Raw genomic sequence first — 27661 nt, forward strand, 5'->3', positions numbered from 1 at the left:
ACATCGTAGTGTGTGTATGGGCCTAAAATCATCTCCAGAGCTGAGGGGACCAAGGAGATATTGGTACCCGCTGGTGAGCCTTCTGTGCAGCTATACAAGTGTTAATTGCATGATTGCTTGCATATTCTTGCTATAGATGGAGATATGTATATATATTATATTGTATGATATTATAGGCTGCCCGGACAGCAATTCTATACTCTGAGGCCAGGCAGCTGAGCCCATCTCCGGGGACTGCAGATGGCCAGCAGCAAGTTCCTCCCAGATCTTTTACTGGGAGTTGTTCCGAAGTTTTTCGGCAGGGGGAGCTGTCTGCAGCACGTATCAGTACTACGCATGCGTGAGCTCTCAGTAGGAAGCCCTGGACGGTCGCTATGAGAACCGCGGGCAGAGAAGAGGCTGTTATTGTATCATGTTGCCTAGCAACCGGCATCCTCAGCACCCGCAGCATCCCGTGAATGGAGGAGGCCGGGGGAGAGACCAAGCTTCCGGAGAAGGACGATGAGCACCCCATTGTCACAGAGGTGAGAGCTGGGGCTGCCCTGGCCCACAGAGCTCACTGTCCCCCAGGGCTGTCCTCCCCCAATCCCCCAGTGTCATAGGTTGTTACCTCAGACATTACTGATTAGGCCTGGTGCCATGGGTGGGGCGGGATTTACCATGATTCATAAGTTCTAATGTGTCCCCCCCCCCTATATCTGTACTATTTGCAGTGTTTCCCATGTCTTCTGTTCACAGTTATGGAGCCTGTAGTTATTCCCTTTGTATTTTGAAGCTATAATGAGTGAGGGAAGCGAGTGACTGTATTATTACTGTATATCCCATCTTCAGGCTGGGAACGGATATGATCCGGACGATAACAGTAAGATGTCATCTGAGGAGTCTCTCAGCTCTGGGACGGAGAAGTCTCAAACTGTATGGGGGTCTGACTGGAACTTCTGGGTAATGTCACATAGTGTAGAAATAAGTGTCTATCTATCTATATATCTATCTATCTATCTATCTATCTATCTATCTATCTATCTATCTATATATCTATGTGTATTGTCTCTATCTATCTATCTATCTATCTATCTAATCTATCTATCTATCTATCTATCTATCTATCTATCTATCTATCTATGTGTATTGTCTCTATCTATCTATCTATCTATCTATCTATCTATCTATCTATCTATCTATCTATCTATCTATCTATCTATCTGTATGTATGCCATGCTCACCATGGCTGTTCAGCCTTGGATGGGGTACCTTGGGGAGTAAGCCTCAATAAGCCCCCCCTCCAATTTTTTTTATTTTATTACATTTGCTCGTTACAGTCGAACTACAAGTTCCAGCAGAATGTTCAAATAAAAAAACACACAGAAAAAAATGTATAATTTTTGACCCTCTGCAGCTGCAGCCTCACCCTGCATTGACTGCCAGCTTCCTCAACACTAATGACAGCGGGGATGAAAGCGTCTCTATGGAGAAGCCTACAGCCAATCAGGGCTGAGTACTTCTATAGCACATTGACAGCGGGAAGTCTAAAGCCACGTACACACGGGGGGGAGATATATTGCTGAGCAATATATTGCTCAGTGTCTCCTTTTCATCAGCGACCAGAGATGGTCGCTGATGAAAAGGAACCTCTGCTGGGGGAGCCGCAGAGGTAATTAGCTGGTCGCAGGAGCAAGCTCCTGCGACCAGCGATTACAATGGGGCTTAAAACGGGAGCGCGCACCCGGCGATTTATCGCCGGGGCACACTTCCATCACTGGCAATATGGTCGCCTGCGACCATATTCCCAGCGATTATAGCCCCTATCGCCCCCGTGTGTACACAGCATTAGTGTGGAGGAAGCTGTCTCACCCCGCAGTCAGTGCGGGATGAGGCTGCAGCAGAGAGTCACCGCTAGAGCCTGGAATGGTATGTATACTGGTGTAAAATTAGTGTATGTATTGAATTTATACTTTTAGCATCATGACCACATCCGCTGTCTCCTTCATGCCGCCGCTGCTGTTTCTGTTTGCTGCAGCAGGTAGTTTTTAGTGCGCCCCACACACCTGGCTGGTGCTGGCTCCTCCAAGCCCTGGAGGTGGCTGCCGCACCATTGTTACACCACTGTGGGTTAATCTAGTCCTGTGAAGGTTCTAATGCTCTGATTGGCTACAGGTTGATCTAGTCCTGTGAAGGTTCTGATGCTCTGATTGGCTATGGATTGATCTAGTCCTGTGAAGGTTCTAATGCTCTGATTGGCTACAGGTTGATCTAGTCCTGTGAAGGTTCTGATGCTCTGATTGGCTACAGGTTGATTTAGTCCTGTGAAGGTTCTGATGCTCTGATTGGCTATCGATTGATCTAGTCCTGTGAAGGTTCTAATGCTCTGATTGGCTACAGGTTGATCTAGTCCTGTGAAGGTTCTGATGCTCTAATTGGCTACGGGTTGATCTAGTCATGGGAAGGTTCTAATGCTCTGATTGGCTACAGGTTGATCTAGTCCTGTAACTATTAGATCTTTTCAGTTTCTTTACATGAACATCGATGAGAGAATTGGGGGTGATACATACTTGTCTACCCTCCCTGAATGGCCGGGAGGGTCCCACAAATTGGGCCCCCCTCCCGGCCCCCCAGGAAGGGGGGCAAGTCTCCCGCATTTTCCTCACAGCCCCTGCTTGCCCCTTCCCCACGGTATAAAACTACGAATTTTGCGGGTCCGCGGGGAGGGGCTAAAATGATTCGTGTCCTATTAGCCCCCTCCCCCCATCCAAGGACCCAAAAATTGATGCGGCTGTATGTCATCGGGGCTCGGCTTGGTGATGTTAGCCTCGCCCCGCCCCCAAAACGAAGCCTCTTCTCGCCCCCCTTTCACTCCTCTCCGGGCTTCTCCCGGAGAGGAGTTTGCAAAAGTTGGCAGGTATGGGGTGATATGTACACGCCCTAAACTCCCCAGCATGATGGGGAGATTATTATAAAGCTGTATTTAACTTCAGGTGTTCTCTATCACACAGCATACCTCCCAACACGACCCTCTCCAGTAGGGACACAATGCTCTGTTTCTGGACTTTCCTCTTAATGTATGATTGCCATCACCTGCGCCGAACAAGGTATTTGATAAGAAAGGTGTTTTTTTTCAACACAGGTGATGGCAATCATACATTATGAGGGAAGTCCAGAAACAGAGCAAAGTGTCCCTCCTGGAGAGGGTCATGTTGGGAGGTATGACACAGTATAGGAGAAGTTACAGTATATCATGCAGGAAATGAAAATAGCACCATATTAGAATTGGGATTTCATGCAAATCAGGAGATGTTGCATGTAGGAAGCTTGTGCGTGTACACCTACATATATGGTAATGACACCCGCAGGCTAGGTGGTAACAGGAAGCAGGAGGGTGGATTTACATAACGCTGGCGATGATGTTATACAGCACATGGCCAGGAACATGCCATAGGCGAACCTGGGCACACATCCTGACTCATTGCTAAAATACTTATTATTCATCTTCCATACAATAGGCTGATATGTTACCTATGGAATGTCAGAGCAGCTGTGGTTACTCACCTGAGGTTGTAGGGTGACTGCAGCCACGTATCTGTAAACGTCTGCCTCACAGCCCAGGTCAGTGGTCAGCATGTAACTGCGAGCACACTGCCATTATAAATGTACACAGACCCCGCGGTTCTGACTCTAGTTTTGTTTGTGAATCAGTCGGTGAAATGTAATAGGATGAGAGATACAGAAAGTGAGAGATTTGGTAAGAAAGCTCCAGTTTCTTAAAGCGGCAATCATTTACACTGCAAAAATCAAACTGGTTTTGCAGTGTAAGTGATTGCCGCTTTAAAAGAACTGGAGATTTCTTACCAAATCTCTCACTTTTTGAATCCCTCATCCTATTACATTTCACCCATTATCGGGTTCTGGCCCTTACATGTTTAGTTTTTTTTTTTTTGTGTTTCATTTTTAGATCTGGATTTCTTTTAAAAATTGCTTAAACCAGCTAGAATTGTGTAATTAGGACCTGGATTTGTGCCCACAGTATAACTGACACCAATAACATTAATTACTAGTTGTTTTCAGTGTGAGATCTGCTTAAATCACTAGGGAGGGACATGGAATCCAAAACTAATGGACTGCACACCCTAGCTACTTATAACGGGATGTGCTACCTGGCTAAGACCTAGTACTACAGCATAGACACAAGAGAACAGGTGCACCATACAACCATTACAATTTTAAAAACGTTATATATATTATACAGTATATTAGGTTTTTGGCATAAAATTGTCCGCCATCATCAGCCTACCCACCCATCGTCAAGGTAACCTTGTTGAACAGGTCGCTAACATTATAAGGGGTACACCTCTTCAGCCAATCAGCATGTAGCAGTGCTCTTTAGGCATTTAGTATGCAGCCGTGACCATCAGGCATTCAACAAGCAGCAGTGCCCACTAGCCAATCAGCATGTAGCAGTGCCCTTTAGACATTCAGTATGCAGCATTGCCCGTCAGCTGGTCAGTATGCAGCATTGCCCGTCAGCTATTCAGCATGCAATAGTGCCCATCAGCCGTTCAGCATGCATCAGTGCCCGTCCGCCGTTCAGAATGCAGCAGTGCCCGTCAGCCGTTCAGCATGCAGCAGTGCCAGTCTGTCCTTTAGCATACAGCAGTGCCTGTCAGCCATTCAACATGCAGCAGTGCCTGTCAGCCGCTCAGCATGCAGCATTGCCCGTCAGCCGCTCAGAATGCAGCATTGCCCGCCGGCCGCTCAGCATGCAGCAGTGCCTGTCAGCCATTCGGCACAGGCATTGCGCATCAGGTAGTATCACACAGGCCCAGATTTATATTCCTCTGACCCAGGCACATTTTCTGCCACTATAACTTCTTTAGTGCTTCATGGAGCCTTCCCCTATGTGTCAGCCACACACCCCCAGTGGCACTGATGTCAGCCACGCCTCCCAACGGCACTGATGTCAGCCACGCCTCCCAATGGCACTGATGTCAGCCACACCTCCCAACGGCACTGAGGTCAGCCACGTCTCTCAACTGCACTGATGTCAGCCACGCCTCCCAACTGTGTGCAGTGACCTACATGTTCATTGTAAGAGATTTCATGCTCATTGCTATGGGTTTCATGCTCGATGCCAGGGGGTACATACTCGTTGCCATAGGTTTCATGCTCATTGCTAGGGGTTTCATGCTCGATGCCAGGGGGTTACATGCTCGTATCCAGGGCTTTATGCTCATTTCCAGGGGTTACATACCAGGGGGTTTCAAGCTTGTTGCCAGGGGGTTATATACTCATTGCCAGGGGTTTCATGCTCATTGCCAAGGGCTTACATGCTCATTGTCAGGTGTTTCATGCTTGTAGCTAGGTGTTTCATGCTTGTTGCCAGGGGTTACATGCTCATTGCCTGGGCAAAGATGCTTGTTGCTAGGGGTTTCATGCTCATTGTCAGGGAGTTACATGCTCAATGCCAGGGGTTTCATGCTCAATGCCAGGGGGTTACATGCTCATTGCCAGAGGTTTCATGCTCAATGCCAGGGTCTTACATGCTCATTGTCAGGAGTTTCATGCTTGTAGCCAGGTGTTTCATGCTTGTTGCCAGGGATTTACATGCTCATTGCCTGGGGTGACATGCTCGTTGCTAGGGGTTTCATGCTCAATGCCAGGGGGTTACATGCTCATTGCCAGGGAGTTACATGCTCATTGGCAGGGAGTTACATGCTCATTGCCAAGAGCGGTTACATGCTTGTCACCAGTCAGGATACATGCTCATTGCCAGGACGGTTACTTGATCGTTGCCAGGTGGGGTTACATGCTTGTTAACAGGAGTTTTACAGCTGGCCATCGATCCCAGAATCCGGAACTTCCGGTAGCACTGTACACACTACTTTGACTTAACAGATGCTAGAAGTCCAGAAGGAGACAGACTGTCTCCAATAAGGCAGCGCCCATTTTTGCAGGGCTATTTCAGCATACTCCATAAAATCTGCCACAACCCTGCACCCCCTGCATCCGCTAGGGCGCTGGTGTCATAGCTATGCCACTGATCGGCACTGATGTCTGACACACCTACCCACTGCACTAATGTCTGACACGCCTCCGCACTGCACTGATGTCTGACACACCTCCCCACTGCACTGTGTCTGACACGCCTCCCCACTGCACTGATGTTAACCACGCCTCCTAACTGCACTGATATCAGTCACACCTCCAAAACGTCCCGATGTCAGCCATACTTTCCAACAAGCCCCCAATCATGAGGCCAGATAGGCACCCCTAAACTATGATCAGATTGAGGTAACAACAATTGGGGAGTGGGTATCTGATACTAGCTGATGCGGGGATCTTAAATTGGACTAAGAAAGTGTGGTCCATATTTGAAGAGATACAGAACCTACCGTGTTTCCCCGATAATAGGACCTACCTCGAAAATAAGCCCTACCCTTATTTCTGGACAACGGTCCAAAATAAGCCCTACCCCGAAAATAAGCCCTACCAAAATCCCCATTTTTTCTGAATCCCTGCACTAAACTATCACTACAATGCTCCCAGCTCTGCCCCCGCTATCCCCCTGCCCTGCATGAAATGGAGAAATGGATGCTGCTGTAATACAGTAGCAGCCCTGGTACTGTTGAAGCCTCCTGGTCCCAGGGATGCATTGCACATGATGTCACTGCGCACCATCCAAGTGGTGTCTGTACGGTACACAGGCGGGAGCTGCGTGACAGCAGCGGCGGAAAGGTTGAAAAGCACAGAAGGAAAGCGGGAGTTGTGCTGAAAGTATAGGGGGAGGGGCATAATCCAGATTCTGTAAAAGCAGGACTGAGGGGCATGATGTTGATAAAAGCAGGACTGGGGGCATGACATATTTGCCTACCCTTCTGCATTCTGCAGGAGACTCCCTGAAACAGCAGCAATCTCCCTCTCTCCCTCATTAGTCTACCAATCTCCCTCATTTCACCTAACCCACATTACACGGTTACATTTATGGGGTAAAAACGGAATCAAAGACAGATATTTACACTGAATCATCAGCGCCATTTCCCAGTAGCTCTTACTAACTGCTTTGGGGCTCATCTTCATTTAGATCTAAGTAATTTTAAAAGATTCCTTTTAGATGTAGCAGTACACGGCCATGATTCTAGGTGCTACGTTCAGAATCTCTTTTCACAATCTCTCCTTATATGGAACTAGACACGCCCTTTGGGTGGAGCCTGACACGCCCCCTCAATGGGGCGCTGTGCAAAATTCTCCTGCTAACTATAATCTCCCTGAAATTAGTTTTCAAAAGTAGGCAAGTATGGGGCATGATGTTGATAAAAGCAGGACTGGGGGCATGATGGGGATAAAAGCAGGACTGGGGGCACGATGGGGATAAAAGCAGGACTGGGGGGGCATGATGTTGATAAAAGCAGGACTGGGGGGGCATGATGTTGATAAAAGCAGGACTGGGGGCATGATGTTGATAAAAGCAGGACTGGGGGGCATGATGTTGATAAAAGCAGGACTGGGGGGCATGATGTTGATAAAAGCAGGACTGACGGGCATGATGGGGATAAAAGCAGGACTGAGGGGCATGATGTTGATAAAAGCAGGGCTGGGGGGCATGATGTTGATAAAAGCAGGACTGACGGGCATGATGGGGATAAAAGCAGGACTGAGGGGCATGATGTTGATAAAAGCAGGGCTGGGGGGCATGATGTTGATAAAAGCAGGACTGGGGGCATGATGGGGATAAAAGCAGGACTGGGGGCATGATGTTGATAAAAGCAGGACTGGGGGCATGATGGGGATAAAAGCAGGACTGGGGGGCATGATGTTGATAAAAGCAGGACTGAGGGGCATGATGGGGATAAAAGCAGGACTGAGGGGCATGATGTTGATAAAAGCAGGGCTGGGGGGCATGATGTTGATAAAAGCAGGACTGGGGGCATGATGTTGATAAAAGCAGGACTGGGGGCATGATGGGGATAAAAGCAGGACTGGGGGGCATGATGTTGATAAAAGCAGGACTGAGGGGCATGATGTTGATAAAAGCAGGACTGGGGGCATGATGGGGATAAAAGCAGGACTGGGGGGCATGATGTTGATAAAAGCAGGACTGAGGGGCATGATGGGGATAAAAGCAGGTCTGGGGGGCATGATGTTGATAAAACCAGGACTGGGGGGCATGATGTTGATAAAAGCAGGACTGAGGGGCATGATGGGGATAAAAGCAGGACTGGGGGCATGATGTTGATAAAAGCAGGACTGGGGGGCATGATGTTGATAAAAGCAGGACTGGGGGGCATGATGTTGATAAAAGCAGGACTGGGGGCATGATGGGGATAAAAGCAGGACTGGGGGCATGATGGGGATAAAAGCAGGACTGGGGGGCATGATGTTGATAAAAGCAGGACTGGGAGCATGATGTTAATAAAAGCAGGACTGGGGGCATGATGTTGATAAAAGCAGGTCTGGGGGGCATGATGTTGATAAAAGCAGGACTGGGGGGCATGATGTTGATAAAAGCAGGACTGGGGGGCATGATGTTGATAAAAGCAGGACTGGGGGGCATGATGTTGATAAAAGCAGGACTGGGGGCATGATGGGGATAAAAGCAGGACTGGGGGGCATGATGTTGATAAAAGCAGGACTGGGGGGCATGATGTTGATAAAAGCAGGACTGGGGGCATGATGGGGATAAAAGCAGGACTGGGGGCATGATGTTGATAAAAGCAGGACTGGGGGGCATGATTTTGATAAAAGCAGGACTGGGGGGCATGAATGATGGGGATAAAAGCAGGACTGGGGGCATGATGGGGATAAAAGCAGGACTAGGGGCCTGATGTTGATAAAAGCAGGACTGGGGGGCATGATGTTGATAAAAGCAGGACTGGGAGCATGATGTTGATAAAAGCAGGACTGGGGGCATGATGTTGATAAAAGCAGGACTGGGGGGCATGATGGGGATAAAAGCAGGACTGGGGGGCATGATGTCAATGTTAATTAACCCCTTCCCGACATTTGACGTACATTTACGTCATGGCCGGGAGGTACTTCCCGACACATGGCATAAATGTACGTCATGAGTTTAAACTGTCACTGCGTCTCGAGACGCAGTGACAGAGGGACGATGTCTGCTGTCCCTGACAGCAGACATGTCCCTGCATGCCCAGGGGGGGCTGCGATGCCGCCCCCCCGTCGGCGATCGCTGTGATTGGCTGTTCAGTGTGAACAGCCATTCACAGCGTTTTCCTGTGTTACCAGCGAATCGGACGCTCGGTAACACAGGTGTCAATCACCGCCGGGCGTCAGGGGGCATGAGGGGGTCATCGGTGACGATGACACCTCACCCCACCCTCACCCCACCTGCCCCCAAGGCTGTGATTGGTCCGTGGGACCCACGGACCAATCACAGCCAAGGCGCGACATTTAAACTGACGGTGACTGCGCTGCAGACGCCATTCCGGTCTGGAATAGCGTGCAGAACGGTCACCGTGCCTGCCTGCCGTGAATACCGACCTGATCCTTGCTAATACTTACCTGATCCTTGCAAATACCTTACCTGATCACCTTATCACTGCTTGTAGCGTGCTGGACGCTTCCTGGATCTGACTTCCTGAGACTTCCTGCTGCTGCTGCAGTGTGATAGAGAGATAGAGAGATAGAGAGAGAGATAGAGAGAGATAGAGAGAGATAGAGAGATAGTGACAGAGAGAGCTATATTTTGTGTCTGCTACCCCCCCTTTTTGGGGGTGCAGGGGTTTTCTATATATAAATAACTGTCAGTGCTGCTGCTGCAGTGTCATACAGTGATAGATAGTGATAGATAGTGATAGATAGTGAGAGGTAGAGAGATAGAGAGATTTGTGTCTGCTACCCCCCCTTTTTGGGGGTGCAGGGGTTTTATTTTATATATATATAACTGTCAGTGCTGCTGCTGCAGTGTCATAGAGTGATAGATAGTGATAGATAGTGAGAGATAGAGAGATAGAGAGAGATAGTGACAGAGAGTGATAGAGAGTGTATATTTTGTGTCTGCTACCCCCCCTTTTTGGGGGTGCAGGTTTTTTTATACATATAACTGTCAGTGCTGCTGCTGCAGTGTCCTAGAGTGATAGATAGTGAGAGATAGTGAGAGATAGAGAGATAGAGAGAGATAGTGACAGAGAGTGATAGAGAGTGTATATTTTGTGTCTGCTACCCCCCCTTTTGTGCTGATCAGTATATCTGTGCTGATCAGCACCTTTTTGGGGGCGCAGAGGTTTTTTTTTTATATATATATACCTGTCAGTTGCTGCCAGTTGCACTGTCAGTTGCACCAAAGGTTGTGCACCTGCTGTCCCTCACTGGTAATCAGTGTCGCATCACTGATCACCTTTTTTTTTTTTTGTGAGTGCTGTGGGGTCTTTTTTTAATTTTTTTTTTACACACACTGATTTTGTGGGTGTCCTGTGGCCACTGTGCGCCGATCAGTGACGTACATCACTGATCAGCTTTTTCGGCACAGGGTTGATCTATTTTTTTTTTTTTTTTGATCAGATTCCTGTTGCCTTTGAGCGCTGTTCAGTGACAGACGTTACTGACCAACATCTGTGCTCAATTTTTGGCGCAGGACCTTTTTTTTTTTTTTTTAACCCCTTCAATTTTTTATTTTTAACCCCTTCATTTTTTTTTTTTTTTATTGGTATAAAGTATTTTTTTTTTTTCTGCACTACATACACACTACATATCCCCCGGGTTGAAATAAAGTTTGTACCCCCCCCTACACTATACACGTGTTGAAACATTTCACTACCAGTAACACAAAAATAAAAATGGCATCCCAAATGTCCTCCCAAATGTCCTCCCAAATGTCCTCCCAGTCATCCAGGAGAATGTATTCAGTGGAGGAGGCATATGCCATGCTTGCCTCTGACTCTGACACAGGCAGTGATGCAAGCGGGGAATTTGAAGGATTCGTCTTAAGCTCCTCTTCCTCCTCTGGTGATGAGGGACCCCCTCAAAGACGCCCCCGTAGATCAGCTGAGATTCCCCCCCCAATAATTGATCTAGTATGGACCCCACCACCAGACAATTTTGAGCCCCAGGTTCCTGAGTTTTTGGCCATGCCAGGAATCCAATTTGATTCCACAGGTCTCAGAGAAATTGACTTTTTCAAATTATTTTTCTCTGATGATTTTATAAATTTAATGGTGGACCAAACTAATTTATATGCCCAGCAGTTTATTGCTCAAAACCCCACGTCATCATTTGCTAGGTGGACCCCTGTAGATGCAGTAGAGATGATGACGTTTTGGGGTCTGGTGTTTCATATGGGCATAGTAAAAAAGCCAGAAATTAGGCAATATTGGAGTACAGATGTTCTGTACAGTACTCCATTTTACCGTATGGCCATGCCCCGGACTCGATTTGAGACAATTCTTAAATTTATACATTACACCGATAATGCACAGTGCCCACCCAGAGATGATCCCACCTTTGACCGGCTATTCAAAGTCAGGCCGGTCATTGATCATTTCAGTGCCAAATTTGAAGAGGTGTACATCCCTGAAAAATTTATTTGTATCGACGAGTCCCTTATACATTTTAAAGGAAGGGTTAAATTCCGCCAGTACCTTCCCAGTAAGAGGGCAAGGTATGGCATAAAAATGTATAAACTGTGTGAAAGCACCTCAGGGTACACCCACAGGTTTAGGGTTTATGAAGGGAAGGATTCAAGAATTCAACCGCCAGAATGCCCCCCCTCCCTCGTAGGTGTTAGTGGGAAAATTGTCTGGGATTTAGTGCACCCCTTCCTGGATAAAGGTTATCACCTCTATGTGGATAACTTTTACACTAGCATCCCCCTGTTTAAGGCCCTTGGTTCAAGAGGTACAGCAGCTTGCGGTACTGTGCGCAAGAACCAAAGAGGCCTCCCAAAAACGCACATTGCCCAAGTAATGAGAAGGGGTGAAAGCAGGGGAATATGCAACGAAAATATGTTGTTGGTCAAATATAAGGACAAGAGGGATGTCCTTATACTGACAACAATTCACGGAGACAGTACCACCTCCGTCCCTGTACGAGGTACCAGTACCCACACCTCAAAACCTAATTGTATCCTGGATTACAATAGGTACATGGGCGGAGTGGATCTTTCAGATCAGGTACTGAAGCCGTACAGTGCCCTGCGGAAAACAAAAATCTGGTACAAGAAGGTGGCCGTGTATATCATCCAGATGGCACTGTATAACGCTTACGTGCTATTCCGTTCTACCGGCCAGAGGGGGACATTTATGCACTTTCAAGAGGAAGTCATAAAGGGCCTAATATTTGGGAACCAGCAGGCAGAGGGCCCCAGTACTTCTAGTACTGGCCCCCGTATTGTACCAGGGCAGCATTTTCCTGATGAAATCCCCTCCACTGGAAAAAAGGGCAGGACACAAAAAAGGTGCAAAGTTTGCTATAAAAAGGGAATAAGAAAGCAAACTATTTTCCAGTGTGACACTTGCCCCGACAAACCCGGCCTATGTATAAAGGAGTGTTTTAAAATATACCACACATCTATGGAATATTAGGTTCATAATTTCACCGTGCTTCGGGGGTCTTGCTAATGCCACATAGCACCCACCATTCATTCCACCAGAATCTGAGCCGCAAAATCCAAAAATCACTCCTTCCCTTCTGAGTCCTGCCATGCACCCAACTGGTATTTTTTGGTCACATGTGAGGCATTGCCGTACTCGGGAGAAATTGGGGCACAGATTTTGGGGTGCTTTGTCTCCTTCATTCCTTGTGAAAATGAAAAATTTTGAGCCAGAACTGCATTTTTGTGTAAAAAAATGTAATTTTTCATGTTCACTGCCCAGTTTTATCAAAATTGGTGAAACCCCTGGGGGTTTGAAATGTACACTATACCCCTAGATGAATTCCCTGAGGGGTGTAGTTTGCAAAATGGGGTCACTTGTGGGGGGGTTCCACTGTATTGGTGCTTTGGGGGTCTTGCTAATGCGACATAGCACCCACCATCATTCCACCAGAATTTGTGCTGCAAAATCCAAATATCACTCCTTCCCTTCTGAGTCCTGCCACTTTTTGGTCACACATGAGGCATTGCCGTACTCGGGAGAAATTGGGGCACAGATTTTGGGGTGCTTTGTCTCCTTCATTCCTTCTGAAAATGAAAAATTTTGAGCCAGAACTGCATTTTTGTGTAAAAAAATGTAATTTTTCATTTTCACTGCCCACTTGTATCAAAATTGGTGAAACCCCTGGGGGTTTGAAATGTACACTATACCCCTAGATGAATTCCCTGAGGGGTGTAGTTTGCAAAATGGGGTGACTTGTGGGGGGGTTCCACTGTATTGGTGCAACATAGCACCCACCATTCATTCCACCAGAATCTGTGCTGCAAAATCCAAAAATCACTCCTTCCCTTCTGAGTCCTGCCATGCACCCAACTGGTATTTTTTGGTCACATGTGAGGCATTGCCGTACTCGGGAGAAATTGGGGCACAGATTTTGGGGTGCTTTTTCTCCTTCATACCTTCTGAAAATGAAAAATTTTGAGCCAGAACTGCATTTTTGTGTAAAAAATGTAATTTTTCATTTTCACTGCCCACTTGTATCAAAATTGGTGAAACCCCTGGGGGTTTTAAATGTACACTATACCCCTAGATGAATTCCCTGAGGGGTGTAGTTTGCAAAATGGGGTCACTTGTGGGGGGGTTCCACTGTATTGGTGCTTGGGGGGTCTTGCTAATGCGACATAGCACCCACCAAAATTCCACCAGAATCTGAGCTGCAAAATCCAAAAATCACTCCTTCCCTTTTGAGTCCTGCCATGCACCCAACTGGTATTTTTTGGTCACATGTGAGGCATTGCCGTACTCGGGAGAAATTGGGGCACAGATTTTGGGGTGCTTTTTCTCCTTCATACCTTCTGAAAATGAAAAATTTTGAGCCAGAACTGCATTTTTGTGTAAAAAATGTAATTTTTCATGTTCACTGCCCACTTGTATCAAAATTGGTGAAACCCCTGGGGGTTTGAAATGTACACTATACCCCTAGATGAATTCCCTGAGGGGTGTAGTTTGCAAAATGGGGTCACTTGTGGGGGGGTTCCACTGTATTGGTGCTTGGGGGGTCTTGCTAATGCGACATAGCACCCACCAAAATTCCACCAGAATCTGAGCTGCAAAATCCAAAAATCACTCCTTCCCTTCTGAGTCCTGCCATGCACCCAAATGGTATTTTTTGGTCACATGTGAGGCATTGCCGTACTCGGGAGAAATTGGGGCACAGATTTTGGGGTGCTTTGTCTCCTTCATACCTTCTGAAAATGAAAAATTTTGAGCCAGAACTGCATTTTTGTGTAAAAAAATGTAATTTTTCATTTTCACTGCCCACTTGTATCAAAATTGGTGAAACCCCTGGGGGTTTGAAATGTACACTATACCCCTAGATGAATTCCCTGAGGGGTGTACTTTGCAAAATGGGGTGACTTGTGGGGGGGTTCCACTGTATTGGTGCAACATAGCACCCACCATTCATTCCACCAAAATCTGTGCTGCAAAATCCAAAAATCACTCCTTCCGTTCTGAGTCCTGCCATGCACCCAACTGGTATTTTTTGGTCACATGTGAGGCATTTCCGTACTCGGGAGAAATTGGGGCACAGATTTTGGGGTGCTTTTTCTCCTTCATACCTTCTGAAAATGAAAAATTTTGAGCCAGAACTGCATTTTTGTGTAAAAAAATGTAATTTTTCATTTTCACTGCCCACTTGTATCAAAATTGGTGAAACCCCTGGGGGTTTGAAATGTACACTATACCCCTAGATGAATTCCCTGAGGGGTGTAGTTTTCAAAATGGGGTGACTTGTGGGGGGGTTCCACTGTATTGGTGCTTGGGGGGTCTTGCTAATGCGACATAGCACCCACCAAAATTCCACCAGAATCTGAGCTGCAAAATCCAAAAATCACTCCTTCCGTTCTGAGTCCTGCCATGCACCCAACTGGTATTTTTTGGTCACATGTGAGGCATTGCCGTACTCGGGAGAAATTGGGGCACAGATTTTGGGGTGCTTTTTCTCCTTCATACCTTCTGAAAATGAAAAATTTCGAGCCAGAACTGCATTTTTGTGTAAAAAATGTAATTTTTCATTTTCACTGCCCACTTGTATCAAAATTGGTGAAACCCCTGGGGGTTTGAAATGTACACTATACCCCTAGATGAATTCCCTGAGGGGTGTAGTTTTCAAAATGGGGTGACTTGTGGGGGGGTTCCACTGTATTGGTGCTTGGGGGGTCTTGCTAATGCGACATAGCACCCACCAAAATTCCACCAGAATCTGAGCCGCAAAATCCAAAAATCACTCCTTCCGTTCTGAGTCCTGCCATGCACCCAACTGGTATTTTTTGGTCACATGTGAGGCATTTCCGTACTCGGGAGAAATTGGGGCACATATTTTGGGGTGCTTTTTCTCCTTCATACCTTCTGAAAATGAAAAATTTTGAGCCAGAACTGCATTTTTGTGTAAAAAAATGTAATTTTTCATTTTCACTGCCCACTTGTATCAAAATTGGTGAAACCCCTGGGGGTTTGAAATGTACACTATACCCCTAGATGAATTCCCTGAGGGGTGTACTTTGCAAAATGGGGTCACTTGTGGGGGGGTTCCACTGTATTGGTGCTTTGGGGGTCTTGCTAATGCGACATAGCACCCACCAAAATTCCACCAGAATCTGAGCTGCAAAATCCAAAAATCACTCCTTCCCTTCTGAGTCCTGCCATGCACCCAACTGGTATTTTTTGGTCACATGTGAGGCATTGCCGTACTCGGGAGAAATTGGGGCACAGATTTTGGGGTGCTTTGTCTCCTTCATACCTTCTGAAAATGACAAATTTGGAGCCAGAACTGTATTTTTGTGTAAAAAAAATAATTTTTAATTTTCACTGCCCAGTTGTACCACAATTGGTGAAACCCCTGGGGGTTTGAAATGTACACTATACCCCTAGATGAATTCCCTGAGGGGTGTAGTTTGCAAAATGGGGTCACTTGTGGGGGGGTTCCTAACTTTTAGCATCTTATGGTGCCTAGAAACCTACATGGTGCCTAAAAAATAATCTCATAAAAAGGAGGCTCCAAAATCAAGTAGGTGCTCCTTCTATTATGAAGCCTGTGGTTTGGTCACCGTGCACACTAGGGCCACATATAGGATATTTATGAAAACAAAAGAATTGGGGGAATCAATTTTCAGTCACATTTCTCTAGTAAAATGTACTGTGTTCCTTAGAAAAATGTATTAAAATTGCAAATCTGCAAAAAAAAAGAAATTTTGAAATTTCACCTACACTTTGTTTTAATTCCTGTGAAACACCTAAAGGGTTAACAAACTTCCAAAATGCTGTTTTGAATACTGTGAGGGGTGCAGTTTTTGAAATGGCATCATTTATGGGGGTGTCTCACATACAAGTCCCTCAAAGTCACATCAGAACTGAACTGGTCCCTAAAAAAATCAGTGTTTGAAATTTTCTTGAAAATTTGAGAATTTGCTATTCATATTGTAAGCCTCCTAGTGTCCCAAAAAATTAAAAGGAAGTTGAAATAATGATGTCAACATAAAGTAGACATATGGTCTATGTTAGTTATTCACTATTTTGAGTGGTAAGATTATTTGTCTCACAAGCAGAAAATTTAACATTTTGCAAATCGCTAAATTTTCCATTTTTTCACGATATTTTGGTATTTTTCACAAAAAAACACAGACTGTATCGACCCAAATTTACCACTAATTTGAAGTACAATGTGTCACGAAAAAACAATCTCAAAATCACTGGGATAAGTAAAAGCAAAAAAAAGTTATCCCCACTTAAGTGAGACATGTCAGATTTGAAAAAAAGGGCTCTGTCAGGAACGCAAAAACTGGCTCTGTCAGGAAGGGGTTAATATAAGCCCAATGGTGTTTTTTGTTCTAAGAAATAAGAAGACAGTGTCTTATTATCAGGGAAACACGGTGCTTTCCTGATCCCTACTGTAATACATATTAAGGTAATCTCCAATCAGATGCATTTATTCTTTTCTTAAATTACCTTGTAGTTCATCAAAGTAGGCCAATCCCCCCGTAGGCGGAGCATCTGTGTACCAGCGGGAGCCAGTGTCACAGACAGGCGGCACGTAATCCATTCTTCAGGAAAAACACCTATAGCCATCCGAGAGACGGGCATGTATAATTCACCAGACTGCTGCCGTAACTTGAGCCGCCTCTAATCTAGGACACCTGGAACATTCACGCTCATTGTTAACATTTCAATACAATTTCCAGGACACTTTGCTGCAAGGCAGGTTCATCCCGCATGTCGTCACCTGCCCCAACACGTCCTGAGCACGCGTCACTGCAGATCCCTCCAGGGGCAGAAGTCTGGGAGGCAATGGAATCACCTGCCGCCGGGCTCCTGCTCCCAAGGGGGCACCTCTCCTCCCCTGCTAGTTTAAATCAGATAATCGATGGCCATCAATATCCATTCTGTAGCTGAGTTCTGAAATATATATGTGTTCTCTCTCTCTCTTTGTGTGTGTATGTATATGAAACACATATATTTCAGAACAGACAAATATTATATAAGGCTGTGTGTGTGTGTGTGTGTGTGTGTGTGTGTGTGTGTGTGTGTGTGTGTGTGTGGTGGGAGGGGTGGCACCAATACAGTATATATCTTGCCTCCGGGCAACTGTGACAAACTTACGCTACTGGATCCCTCACTGTACCAGCGTGTGGGTGGCAGGAGGAGGCCATGGGGGGATGCTCTAACATCTGCGCCCCCTTACCGCCGCCCATCGTCGGCTACCGCATACATAATTATCACATATGCTGTAACATATGCGATAATTATCACAAAAGACAGCTCTTGCGTTAAGAGCTGTCTTTTGCGTTGACCCGGCGATGAGCGGCGGGTCCCGGCGGCTCCCCCTCTCCCTCTCTTACCCTGCACCCGGAAGAGGATGTAAAGTGCAGGGCGGAGGAGGTCACAGGTCCGGGCAGCACAGCTCTGTGCTGCCCGGACACAGGTGAGGGGGGGTCGGTGCGGGGTGGCGGGCGTCGACGGTGGGTCAGTGCGGGGCGGCGGTGGGTTGCGTTAGAAGCCCATAGGCTTCTATGGGGCATCACTAGATTTTCCTGGCGATGCCCCCCCGCCGCGGTAACCCGCTTAGAGCAACCCAGATAATGGGGTTTTTACCGCATTTTTAGTTTGGAGAATCTCCCCCCATGTCTGCTGGTCACACAATACAGGGACAACTCTGTAGAATCAGGGACTTATCTGGTAACATTAGTATATCACTAGCACTAACGCTGTTATCTCCCGGGTTCTAGTGAGATCTGGGACTAGCATGGGGTGCAGATCAGGACAGAGCCAGAGGAGAAGTGGCCCAGGTCAACCAATCACACTGAAGTAACATTTATAATTTGCATAATATAAAATGATACAGAGCTGCTGATTGGTTGCCATGGGCCACTTCTCCTCCCTTATCACTGCTTCATACATCTACCCCTAAAGCCCCTTTCACACACACCTGCAGCCGCTGGGCGGTGAAACACTGCACGGATAAAAGCCATGCCGTGCACAGTAGATAATAATGGACAGGCCATCCATTCACACAGGACGACCATGGCCCGGCCGTCCGGTTGCAGACGGCTGTCACCACTGGCTGCCGGGCTGTGGCCATCCCCACCATTGTAAACTTCTGTGTGCGGCACAGCTTCTTGGCCGTGCGGGGTTTCGCCACCCGGCGTCAGCCGGAGCGTGTGAAACCACCCTACACACTAGATTTCTAATAGGCTCCCGCAGATCTTTTGCTAAATCTTCTGATTTTACATGCTGCATGAAAGATCAGAAGATTTAACAAAAGATCAATAGGAACGCACATCGGATCTTCAGATAAATCTTTGGTAAAGATGTGCGCTTGCCGGAAATCTCTAGCCCAGGACGGACAAAAGATTTCAAGGCTAATTTATGCGCACATCTTAAGATCGCAGATCTTTCTAGTGTGTGGGCACCTTTAGTCTACACCAACCGACTGATGAAAAGTCTTTATTTATGTATGTTAAACAGCAGGTCTCTGTGTTCTTCCCGTGTTTGCCTGGCTTTCCCTCGGGTGCTCCTGTTTCCTCCCACAGTGCAATAACTAATCGGAGGCTAATTGGCTTCTGGCGTAATGCGCCCTACTGCATATACATGTGTGATGCTGTCATCTCCACTGGGGCAGAGATGGGATACGACTGATGGGACACATTCTTCGTAACAGCGCTGCGTCATATTTTGGGGTTATATATACTGTAGAAGGAACATGCTGAGCATAGAAGGTTGCTCGTCTGTTTAACAAGACAGAAATAGACACTTAGAGGGAAATTTACTAAGAATACGATTTATTGAATTCGTATTCTTAATACGAATGAATACGACTGCATACGGCTGTTATAGCCGTATGCAATTTCCTATTCCGGAGGAGGATTTATAAAGCAGTCAAATACGACTGCTTTATATTTTCCGATGGCGTACTAATTCGTATTTAGCGGCCGTATATGCGGCCGCTAATATGAATTTGTATAGCCAGTCTGCACGGATCAGTCTGATCCATGCAGGCTGCAGTGTGCAACAAAAAAAAAAGAAAAATAAATAAATAATTTTAAAAAAGCGTGGAGCAGCCAGAGGATGTTTGTTTACCTCCGGCGGCTCCTCCCCCAAATGCCGCTATTGGCCAGCCTGCGGCCTAGCGACTAGTAAATGGCCACTGGCCGCAAGCCGGCCAATAGCGGCATTCGGGAGGAGGAGTGGATGGAGGTAAACATACATGCTCCGGCTGCTCCTCCAAAGTCCGTCATGGTTCGCGTTGTTGTTTTATTTTTTTGCCAAGTCCCCCTGAATGCTACATGGACCGATGAGGACGTGATCTACCCCAGAGGACCCATGTAAGTATAATTTGCTTCCACAGGTACCCTCAATGAATTATTTCAGGAACGGAGGGACGGATGGACCGAGTGCTACCTATGGGCTCATCATAGGTAAGTATCAGTATGCAAGGGCTCTGTGTGCAATTAAGTTGTATTTTCATTGAGTGTCAGTGTGTTTAAGTTCCAGTGGGCCCTTTAATGCCTGGCATGCTGGGACTTGTGGTTCTCCAAGTCCCTGCATACGGGGGAGGCTTGCTGGGACTCATAGTTCCACAGCAATATACAATAGGATTTTTACGATTTTCCATTAGTAAATTCCCCCCTTAGGGTCTGCGCACAGATCTGTTCAGGCAGTTCTGTAGTAGTTTTCTTACTGATGTTACCCCTGACAACCACTGTTATCCTAATACTAGGCACCGCTACTGCTGTCTCTGATACCATTGCCATTTACTCTATTCTGTAAGCCGTTACCCCTGACAACCACTGTTATGCTAATACTAAGCACCACTACCGCTGTCTCTGATATCATTGCCCTTTATTCTGTATACCGTTACCCCTGACAACCGCTCTTATCCTAAATACTCAGCACCGCTACTGCTGTCTCTGATATCAATATCGCTTTTTCTGTTCTGTATACTGTTACCCCTGACAACCGTTCTTATCCTAAATAAACATCCCACCTGCATATGTGTAACAATGAGGACCCGTCGGGAAGTAAAGAGGAACCGGCTATTTGTGTGTGATGCTAATTTGTTACCAGTCGTTCTTATTCTGAGGGAGAACTGAAGCACTGCATAGTACCTGCTACAAGGGTCCCCCATGCTGGAGTCCTGCCCTACCCCCCCCCCCCTTCCCAACCCCCCTTCCCAACCCCCCTTCCTTGGTCTCTGATAAATGTGCAACTGCCACAATTATCACACCCCACAATTGTCTTTCCTGAAGTCATTGACACTTTCATAAACACAACCCCCCCCCCCCCTCTTCCTGTGCACAATGGTTTGTCCCAGGTGAGTGAGCACCTCAGCTGTCAGCAGGACTTGTTCATCCAGTGAGCTGTCAGGTCAGACAGGTGACGGCAGATGTATACATATCATTGTACTGAGTGCAGCGAGCAGCTTATTGTCCCTGAGTATTGCTGAGAGTACAGGTAAGAGCAATTATCCCCTCTGTCTCATACCTGTCAGTGCGTTACCGGCCGCCGGCTCAGGGGCCGCTGTAGTATATCCTACTTTTTGCCTATTCCTGTCGGTACTGGGAAATGTTATTGTCACATCTCTTTATAATACTGTTTATGTGGGATTCCTGCGGTGCATGTTATTGGAATGGGTTGTTTGCATTTGTGTTGTGTTCGGTGTGTTTGTAGTGCGTATGAGGAATGTACACAGTGCTGGAAGTATCATAGCCCTGGGTGTGAATGAGTTAATGCACTCAGGGAATACTCCTATATACTTAGCAGAGTCAGCAATATCCATTCCGGGATGGTACATTACTACAAATTGCCTAAACAAGTACATAACATAGATGTGGAAACCACCAGCTCTCTCTGTCTTCCTGACCGATGCCTGCTTGTGGCCGGGGAGAGCTGGCAGCAGTGTACGGCTGCAGGAACCATATGGCACAAATGGGACGTAGCCTGGGTTTATGTAGAATGTGAAGAAATGCTGAATGGGTATATACAATGACGTACCATGCCACCTGTTATTACCTACCTATGGCCCACATCTCTCTGGCCTGGCATTACCTATATAGGGTGCATGCATGCTGATGGTTACCTACCTCCACCTGTGCTTCATTCTGTGGGTGCGAGCAGGAAGGCACCTACCTGTATGAGGGATATATCAGGTCAGGACACAGACTCGTCCTGTGATCCATTCTGAATCCTCTCAGCATTGCCCAGAACATACAGTATTTGTCCCTTCACCCCCTATACAGACATTACAAGCCATGCACAAGTGTAATGTGGTTCTAGGCTATGGAATACTGCATTGCCTCTACATCGGCCATTTACAGCCAAGTGAGGAGTAAGCACAGATGGCGGGTGCAAGGAGTCAGGTCATATGACTGTGCTAGGAACTGGTGGTCTATACCGTTGTTAGGGGGCAATTCAATTGCTTAACCCTGTGGCTTGCACTAGATGGAGCCAGACGGAGCAATTTAATTGTTTGTCTGTTCGGCCCCGAATAGCCGGGGGGGTGGTGCATATTTCATCTCTCCGCTCCTGAGATGGCAAGCTGAAATGTGCAAAAAATGGCCTGTTTTTTTGGTATCCAAAAATGACACGTCGCAGCTAAATCCTTCTAAAGTCCTTCCCACAATGCAAAGTGCCATTTGGGTACAGGTGGACAGATGCTAGGGGTCCTACTGTATAGGTGGATAGATGTTAGAGGTCCTACTGGACAGGTGGATAGATGTTAGAGGTCCTACTGGACAGGTGGACAGATGCTAGAGGTCCTACTGGACAGGTGGATAGATGCTAGAGGTCCTACTGGACAGGTGGATAGATGCTAGGGGTCCTACTGGACAGGTGAATAGATGCTAGAGGTCCAACTGGACACGTCGATAGATGGTAGGGTTCCTACTGGACAGGTGGACAGATGCTAGAGGTCCTACTGGACAGGTGGATGGATGCTAGGGGTCCTACTGGACAGGGAGATAGATGTTAGAGGTCCTACTGGACAGGTGGATAGATGGTAGGGGTCCTACTGGACAGGTGGATAGATGCTAGGGGTCATACTGGACAGGTGGATAGATGTTAGAGGTCCAAATGGACAGGTGGATAGATGTTAGAGGTCCACATGGACAGGTGGATATATGCTAGGGGTCCTACTGGACAGGTGGATAGATGTTAGAGGTCCTACTGGACAGATGGATAGATGTTAGAGGCCCTACTGGACAGGTGGATAGATGTTAGAGGCCCTACTGGACAGGTGGATAGATGTTAGAGGCCCTACTGGACAGGTGGATAGATGTTAGAGGGCCTACTGGACAGGTGGATAGATGTTAGAGGGCCTACTGGACAGGTGGATAGATGTTAGAGGTCCTACTGGACAGGAGGCTTGATGCTAGAGGTCGTACTGGACAGGTGGATGGATGCTAGGGGTGCTACTGGACAGGTGGCTATATGCTAGAAGTCCTACTGGACAGGTGGATGGATGCTAGAGGTCCTACTGGACAGGTGGATAGATGCTAGAGGTCGTACTGGACAGGTGGATGGATGCTAGGGGTGCTACTGGACAGGTGGCTATATGCTAGAAGTCCTACTGGACAGGTGGATAGATGCTAGAGGTCCTACTGGACAGGTGGATAGATGCTAGAGGTCGTACTGGACAGGTGGATGGATGCTAGGGGTGCTACTGGACAGGTGGCTATATGCTAGAAGTCCTACTGGACAGGTGGATGGATGCTAGAGGTCCTACTGGACAGGTGGATAGATGCTAGAGGTCCTACTGGACAGGTGGCTATATGCTAGAAGTCCTACTGGAAAGGTGGATAGATCCTGGCAATGGGCATGTAGCTCTCTAACACCATGCATGTAACCACTGGCAATGAACATTTAGGTAAAAATGTTATAATAAATGTATGGGGGGCGGCGTAAAATGTCTGATTACGCCACTGCACAAACCAGCGTATAGTGGCCAGTCACCAATGGAAATGGACTGCACTGCTTCTAGGACAAATCATGCAGCAGGTCCTGAGGTCCCTCCTGTGACCCCCTCACACCACACAAGGTGACAGCAGCCGTCATATGATTGGGGACTCAGCAGCACTTCATTTAGTATTCTGCTTAAATGTGCAGGTCCGACTTCTCATCTCTCTCTCTCTCTCTCTCTCTCTCTCTCTCTCTCTCTCTCTCTCTCTCTCTCTCGTTTGAAGTGTCTTGATTTTATGCTCCCCTCCCATAATGATGATTGTTTTTATAGCTCTGTGATGTCACTGGTTCCCAGTGTAATGACTGTTGCATATGCACGCCTTAATGTTTTGGACTCAATCCTAGTGATGTGAGAACCGGTTCAGATCAGTCACTTCAGCTGAATGTAAGCGATTAGACACTTTGGCATGTTTGCAGTACGGATAGTGTAATGGTTACATTACTGCCTCACAGCTCTGAGGTCATGGGTTCTATCCCCACCATGTGTTATATATACGGGGCAGTACGGATGGTGTAATGGTTACATTACTGCCTCACAGCTCTGAGGTCATGGGTTCTATCCCCACCATGTGTTATATATACGGGCAGTACGGACGGTGTAATGGTTACATTACTGCCTCACAGCACTGAGGTCATGGGTTCTATCCCCATCCATCTGTGCTCTATACTCCATATCAGAAACCATCCACCTGTGCTATATTCTCCATATCATAAACCATCCATCTGTGCTCTATACTCCCTATCAGAACCCATCTATTTGTGCTATATACTCCATATCCTAAACCATCCATCTGTGATATATACTCTATATCATAAACCATCCATCTGTGCTCTATACCTCATATCATAAACCATCCATCTGTGCTCTATACTCCATATCATAAACCATCCATCTGTGCTCTATACTCCATATCATAAACCATCCATCTGTGCTCTATTCTCCATATCATAAACCATCCATCTGTGCTCTATATTCCATATCATAAACCATCCATCTGTGCTATATACTCCATATCCTAAACCATCATCTGTGCTATATACTCCATATCAGAAACCATCCATCTGTGCTCTATACTCCATATCATAAACCATCCATCTGTGCTCTATACTCCATATCATAAACCATCCATCTGTGCTCTATACTCCATATCATAAACCATCCATCTGTGCTCTATTCTCCATATCATAAACCATCCATCTGTGCTCTATATTCCATATCATAAACCATCCATCTGTGCTATATACTCCATATCCTAAACCATCATCTGTGCTATATACTCCATATCAGAAACCATCCATCTGTGCTCTATACTCCATATCATAAACCATTAATCTGTGCTATATACTCCATATCATAAACATCCATCTGTGCGCTATACCTCATATCATAAACCATCCATCTGTGCTCTATACTCCATATCATAAACCAACCATCTGTGCTCTATACTCCATATCCTAAACCATCCATCTGTGCTCTATTCTCCATATCATCAACCATCCATCTGTGCTCTATACTCCATATCATAAACCATCCATCTGTGCTATATACTCCATATCATCAACCATCCATCTGTGCTCTATTCTCCATATCATCAACCATCCATCTGTGCTCTATTCTCCATATCACAAACCATCCATCTGTGCTCTATTCTCCATATCATCAACCATCCATCTGTGCTCTATACTCCATATCATAAACCATCCATCTGTGCTATATACTCCATATCATAAACCATCCATCTGTGCTATATACTCCATATCATCAACCATCCATCTGTGCTCTATTCTCCATATCATCAACCATCCATCTGTGCTCTATTCTCCATATCACAAATCACCCATCTGTGCTCTATTCTCCATATCACAAACCACCCATCTGTGCTCTATTCTCCATATCATAAACCATCCATCTGTGCTATATACTCCATATCATAAACCATCCATCTGTGCTATATACTCCATATCATAAAACATCCATCTGTGCTATATACTCCATATCATAAACCGTCCATCTGTACTATATACTCCATATCATAAACCGTCCATCTGTGCTATATACTCCATATCATTAATCGTCCATCTGTGCTATATACTCCATATCAGAAACCGTCCATCTGTGCTATATACTCCATATCATCAACCGTCCACCTGTGCTCTATTCTCCATATCATCAACCATCCATCTGTGCTCTATTCTCCATATCATAAACCATCAGTGATAATGTGATGATACATACAAGGCAGTGATAATGGGAGGGATGTACTGGACGAAAATGCATTGAAAACACCTGTTTTACCGCATTTTCAAATTTACTAAAACCTGGCTGCACCGTCTTCGGCGGGCAGGGTATCGCCACCTTTGGGTGGCGATACCCTTGAGAAGCCTATGGGCTTCTATCGCCACCCCCTGTTCGCACCCCCCTCCCCTGTCCTCCGTGCTACTCCTCCTCCCCTGTAGCATGTCACAGCCGGGGCTGTCCTTCCGGCTGCAGGGAGGAGATGCCGGGGACCCCAAGCAAACCACATTACAGGTATCGAGGGGAGCCTCCATCACTGCACCACAATGCTAGCCGCATACGTTAGTACGTATGCGCTGGCATCACGGCAGAGGCGTGGCGAGGGGCGGCGATGTATGTTAATACATCCCGCCCAATGCGATAATACATACAAGGCAGTGATAACGTGATGATACTACAAGGCATTGATAACGTGATGATACATACAAGGTGGTGATAACGTGATGATACATACAAGGCAGTGATAACGTGATGATACATACAAGGCAGTGATAACGTGATGATACTACAAGGCAGTGATAACGTGATGATACTACAAGGCGGTGATAACGTGATGATACATACAAGGCATTGATAACGTGATGATACATACAAGGCGGTGATAATGTGATGATACATACAAGGCAGTGATAACGTGATGATACATACAAGGCGGTGATAACGTGATGATACATACAAGGCAGTGATAACGTGATGATACATACAAGGCAGTGATAACGTGATGATACATACAAGGCAGTGATAACGTGATGATACATACAAGGCAGTGATAACGTGATGATACATACAAGGCGGTGATAACGTGATGATACATACAAGGCGGTGATAACGTGATGATACATACAAGGCAGTGATAACGTGATGATACATACAAGGCAGTGATAACATGATGATACATACAAGGCGGTGATAACGTGATGATACATACAAGGCGGTGATAACGTGATGATACATACAAGGCAGTGATAACGTGATGATACATACAAGGCGGTGATAACGTGATGATACATGCAAGGCGGTGATAATGTGATGATACATACAAGGCGGTGATAACGTGATGATACATACAAGGCAGTGATAATGTGATGATACATACAAGGCAGTGATAATGTGATGATACATACAAGGCGGTGATAACGTGATGATACATACAAGGCGGTGATAATGTGATGATACATACAAGGCGGTGATAACGTGATGATACATACAAGGCAGTGATAACGTGATGATACATACAAGGCAGTGATAACGTGATGATACATACAAGGCGGTGATAACGTGATGATACATACAAGGCGGTGATAACGTGATGATACATACAATGCAGTGATAACGTGATGATACATACAAGGCGGTGATAACGTGATGATACATACAAGGCGGTGATAACGTGATGATACATACAAGGCAGTGATAACGTGATGATACCTACAAGGCAGTGATAACGTGATGATACATACAAGGCAGTGATAACGTGATGATACATACAAGGCGGTGATAACGTGATGATACATACAAGGCGGTGATAACGTGATGATATTACAAGGCAGTGATAACGTGATGATACATACAAGGCAGTGATAACGTGATGATATTACAAGGCAGTGATAACGTGATGATACATACAAGGCAGTGATAACGTGATGATACATACATGGCGGTGATAACGTGATGATACTTACAAGGCGGTGATAACGTGATGATACATACAATGCAGTGATAACGTGATGATACAATGCAGTGATAACGTGATGATACATACAAGGCAGTGATAACGTGATGATACCTACAAGGCAGTGATAACGTGATGATACATACA

The 27661-nt window shown here is 46.2% G+C and overlaps 1 protein-coding gene across 4 annotated transcripts in view; it reads left to right on the top strand.

Moving 5' to 3' along the window:
• The first annotated feature begins 355 nt into the window (after window positions 1-355).
• The window catches only part of GRAMD1C (GRAM domain containing 1C), a 159020-nt gene continuing 131714 nt past the window's right edge, over window positions 356-27661 (top strand). The window contains exons 1-2 of one of the 4 annotated variants that reach the window (XM_083171540.1): window positions 356-524; window positions 832-942. In XM_083171540.1, the coding sequence (XP_083027666.1) occupies window positions 459-524; window positions 832-942 (177 nt within the window). In that variant the 5' untranslated portion in view covers window positions 356-458. Of the gene's footprint in view, window positions 525-831; window positions 943-27661 lie in introns of those variants that run through there. The other 3 variants (XM_083171543.1, XM_083171542.1, XM_083171541.1) reach the window with 3 other exon arrangements.

This window comes from Crinia signifera, chromosome 2 (genome assembly GCF_055691185.1).
Source record: "Crinia signifera chromosome 2, ASM5569118v1, whole genome shotgun sequence".
NCBI classification, from domain to species: domain Eukaryota; kingdom Metazoa; phylum Chordata; class Amphibia; order Anura; family Myobatrachidae; genus Crinia; species Crinia signifera.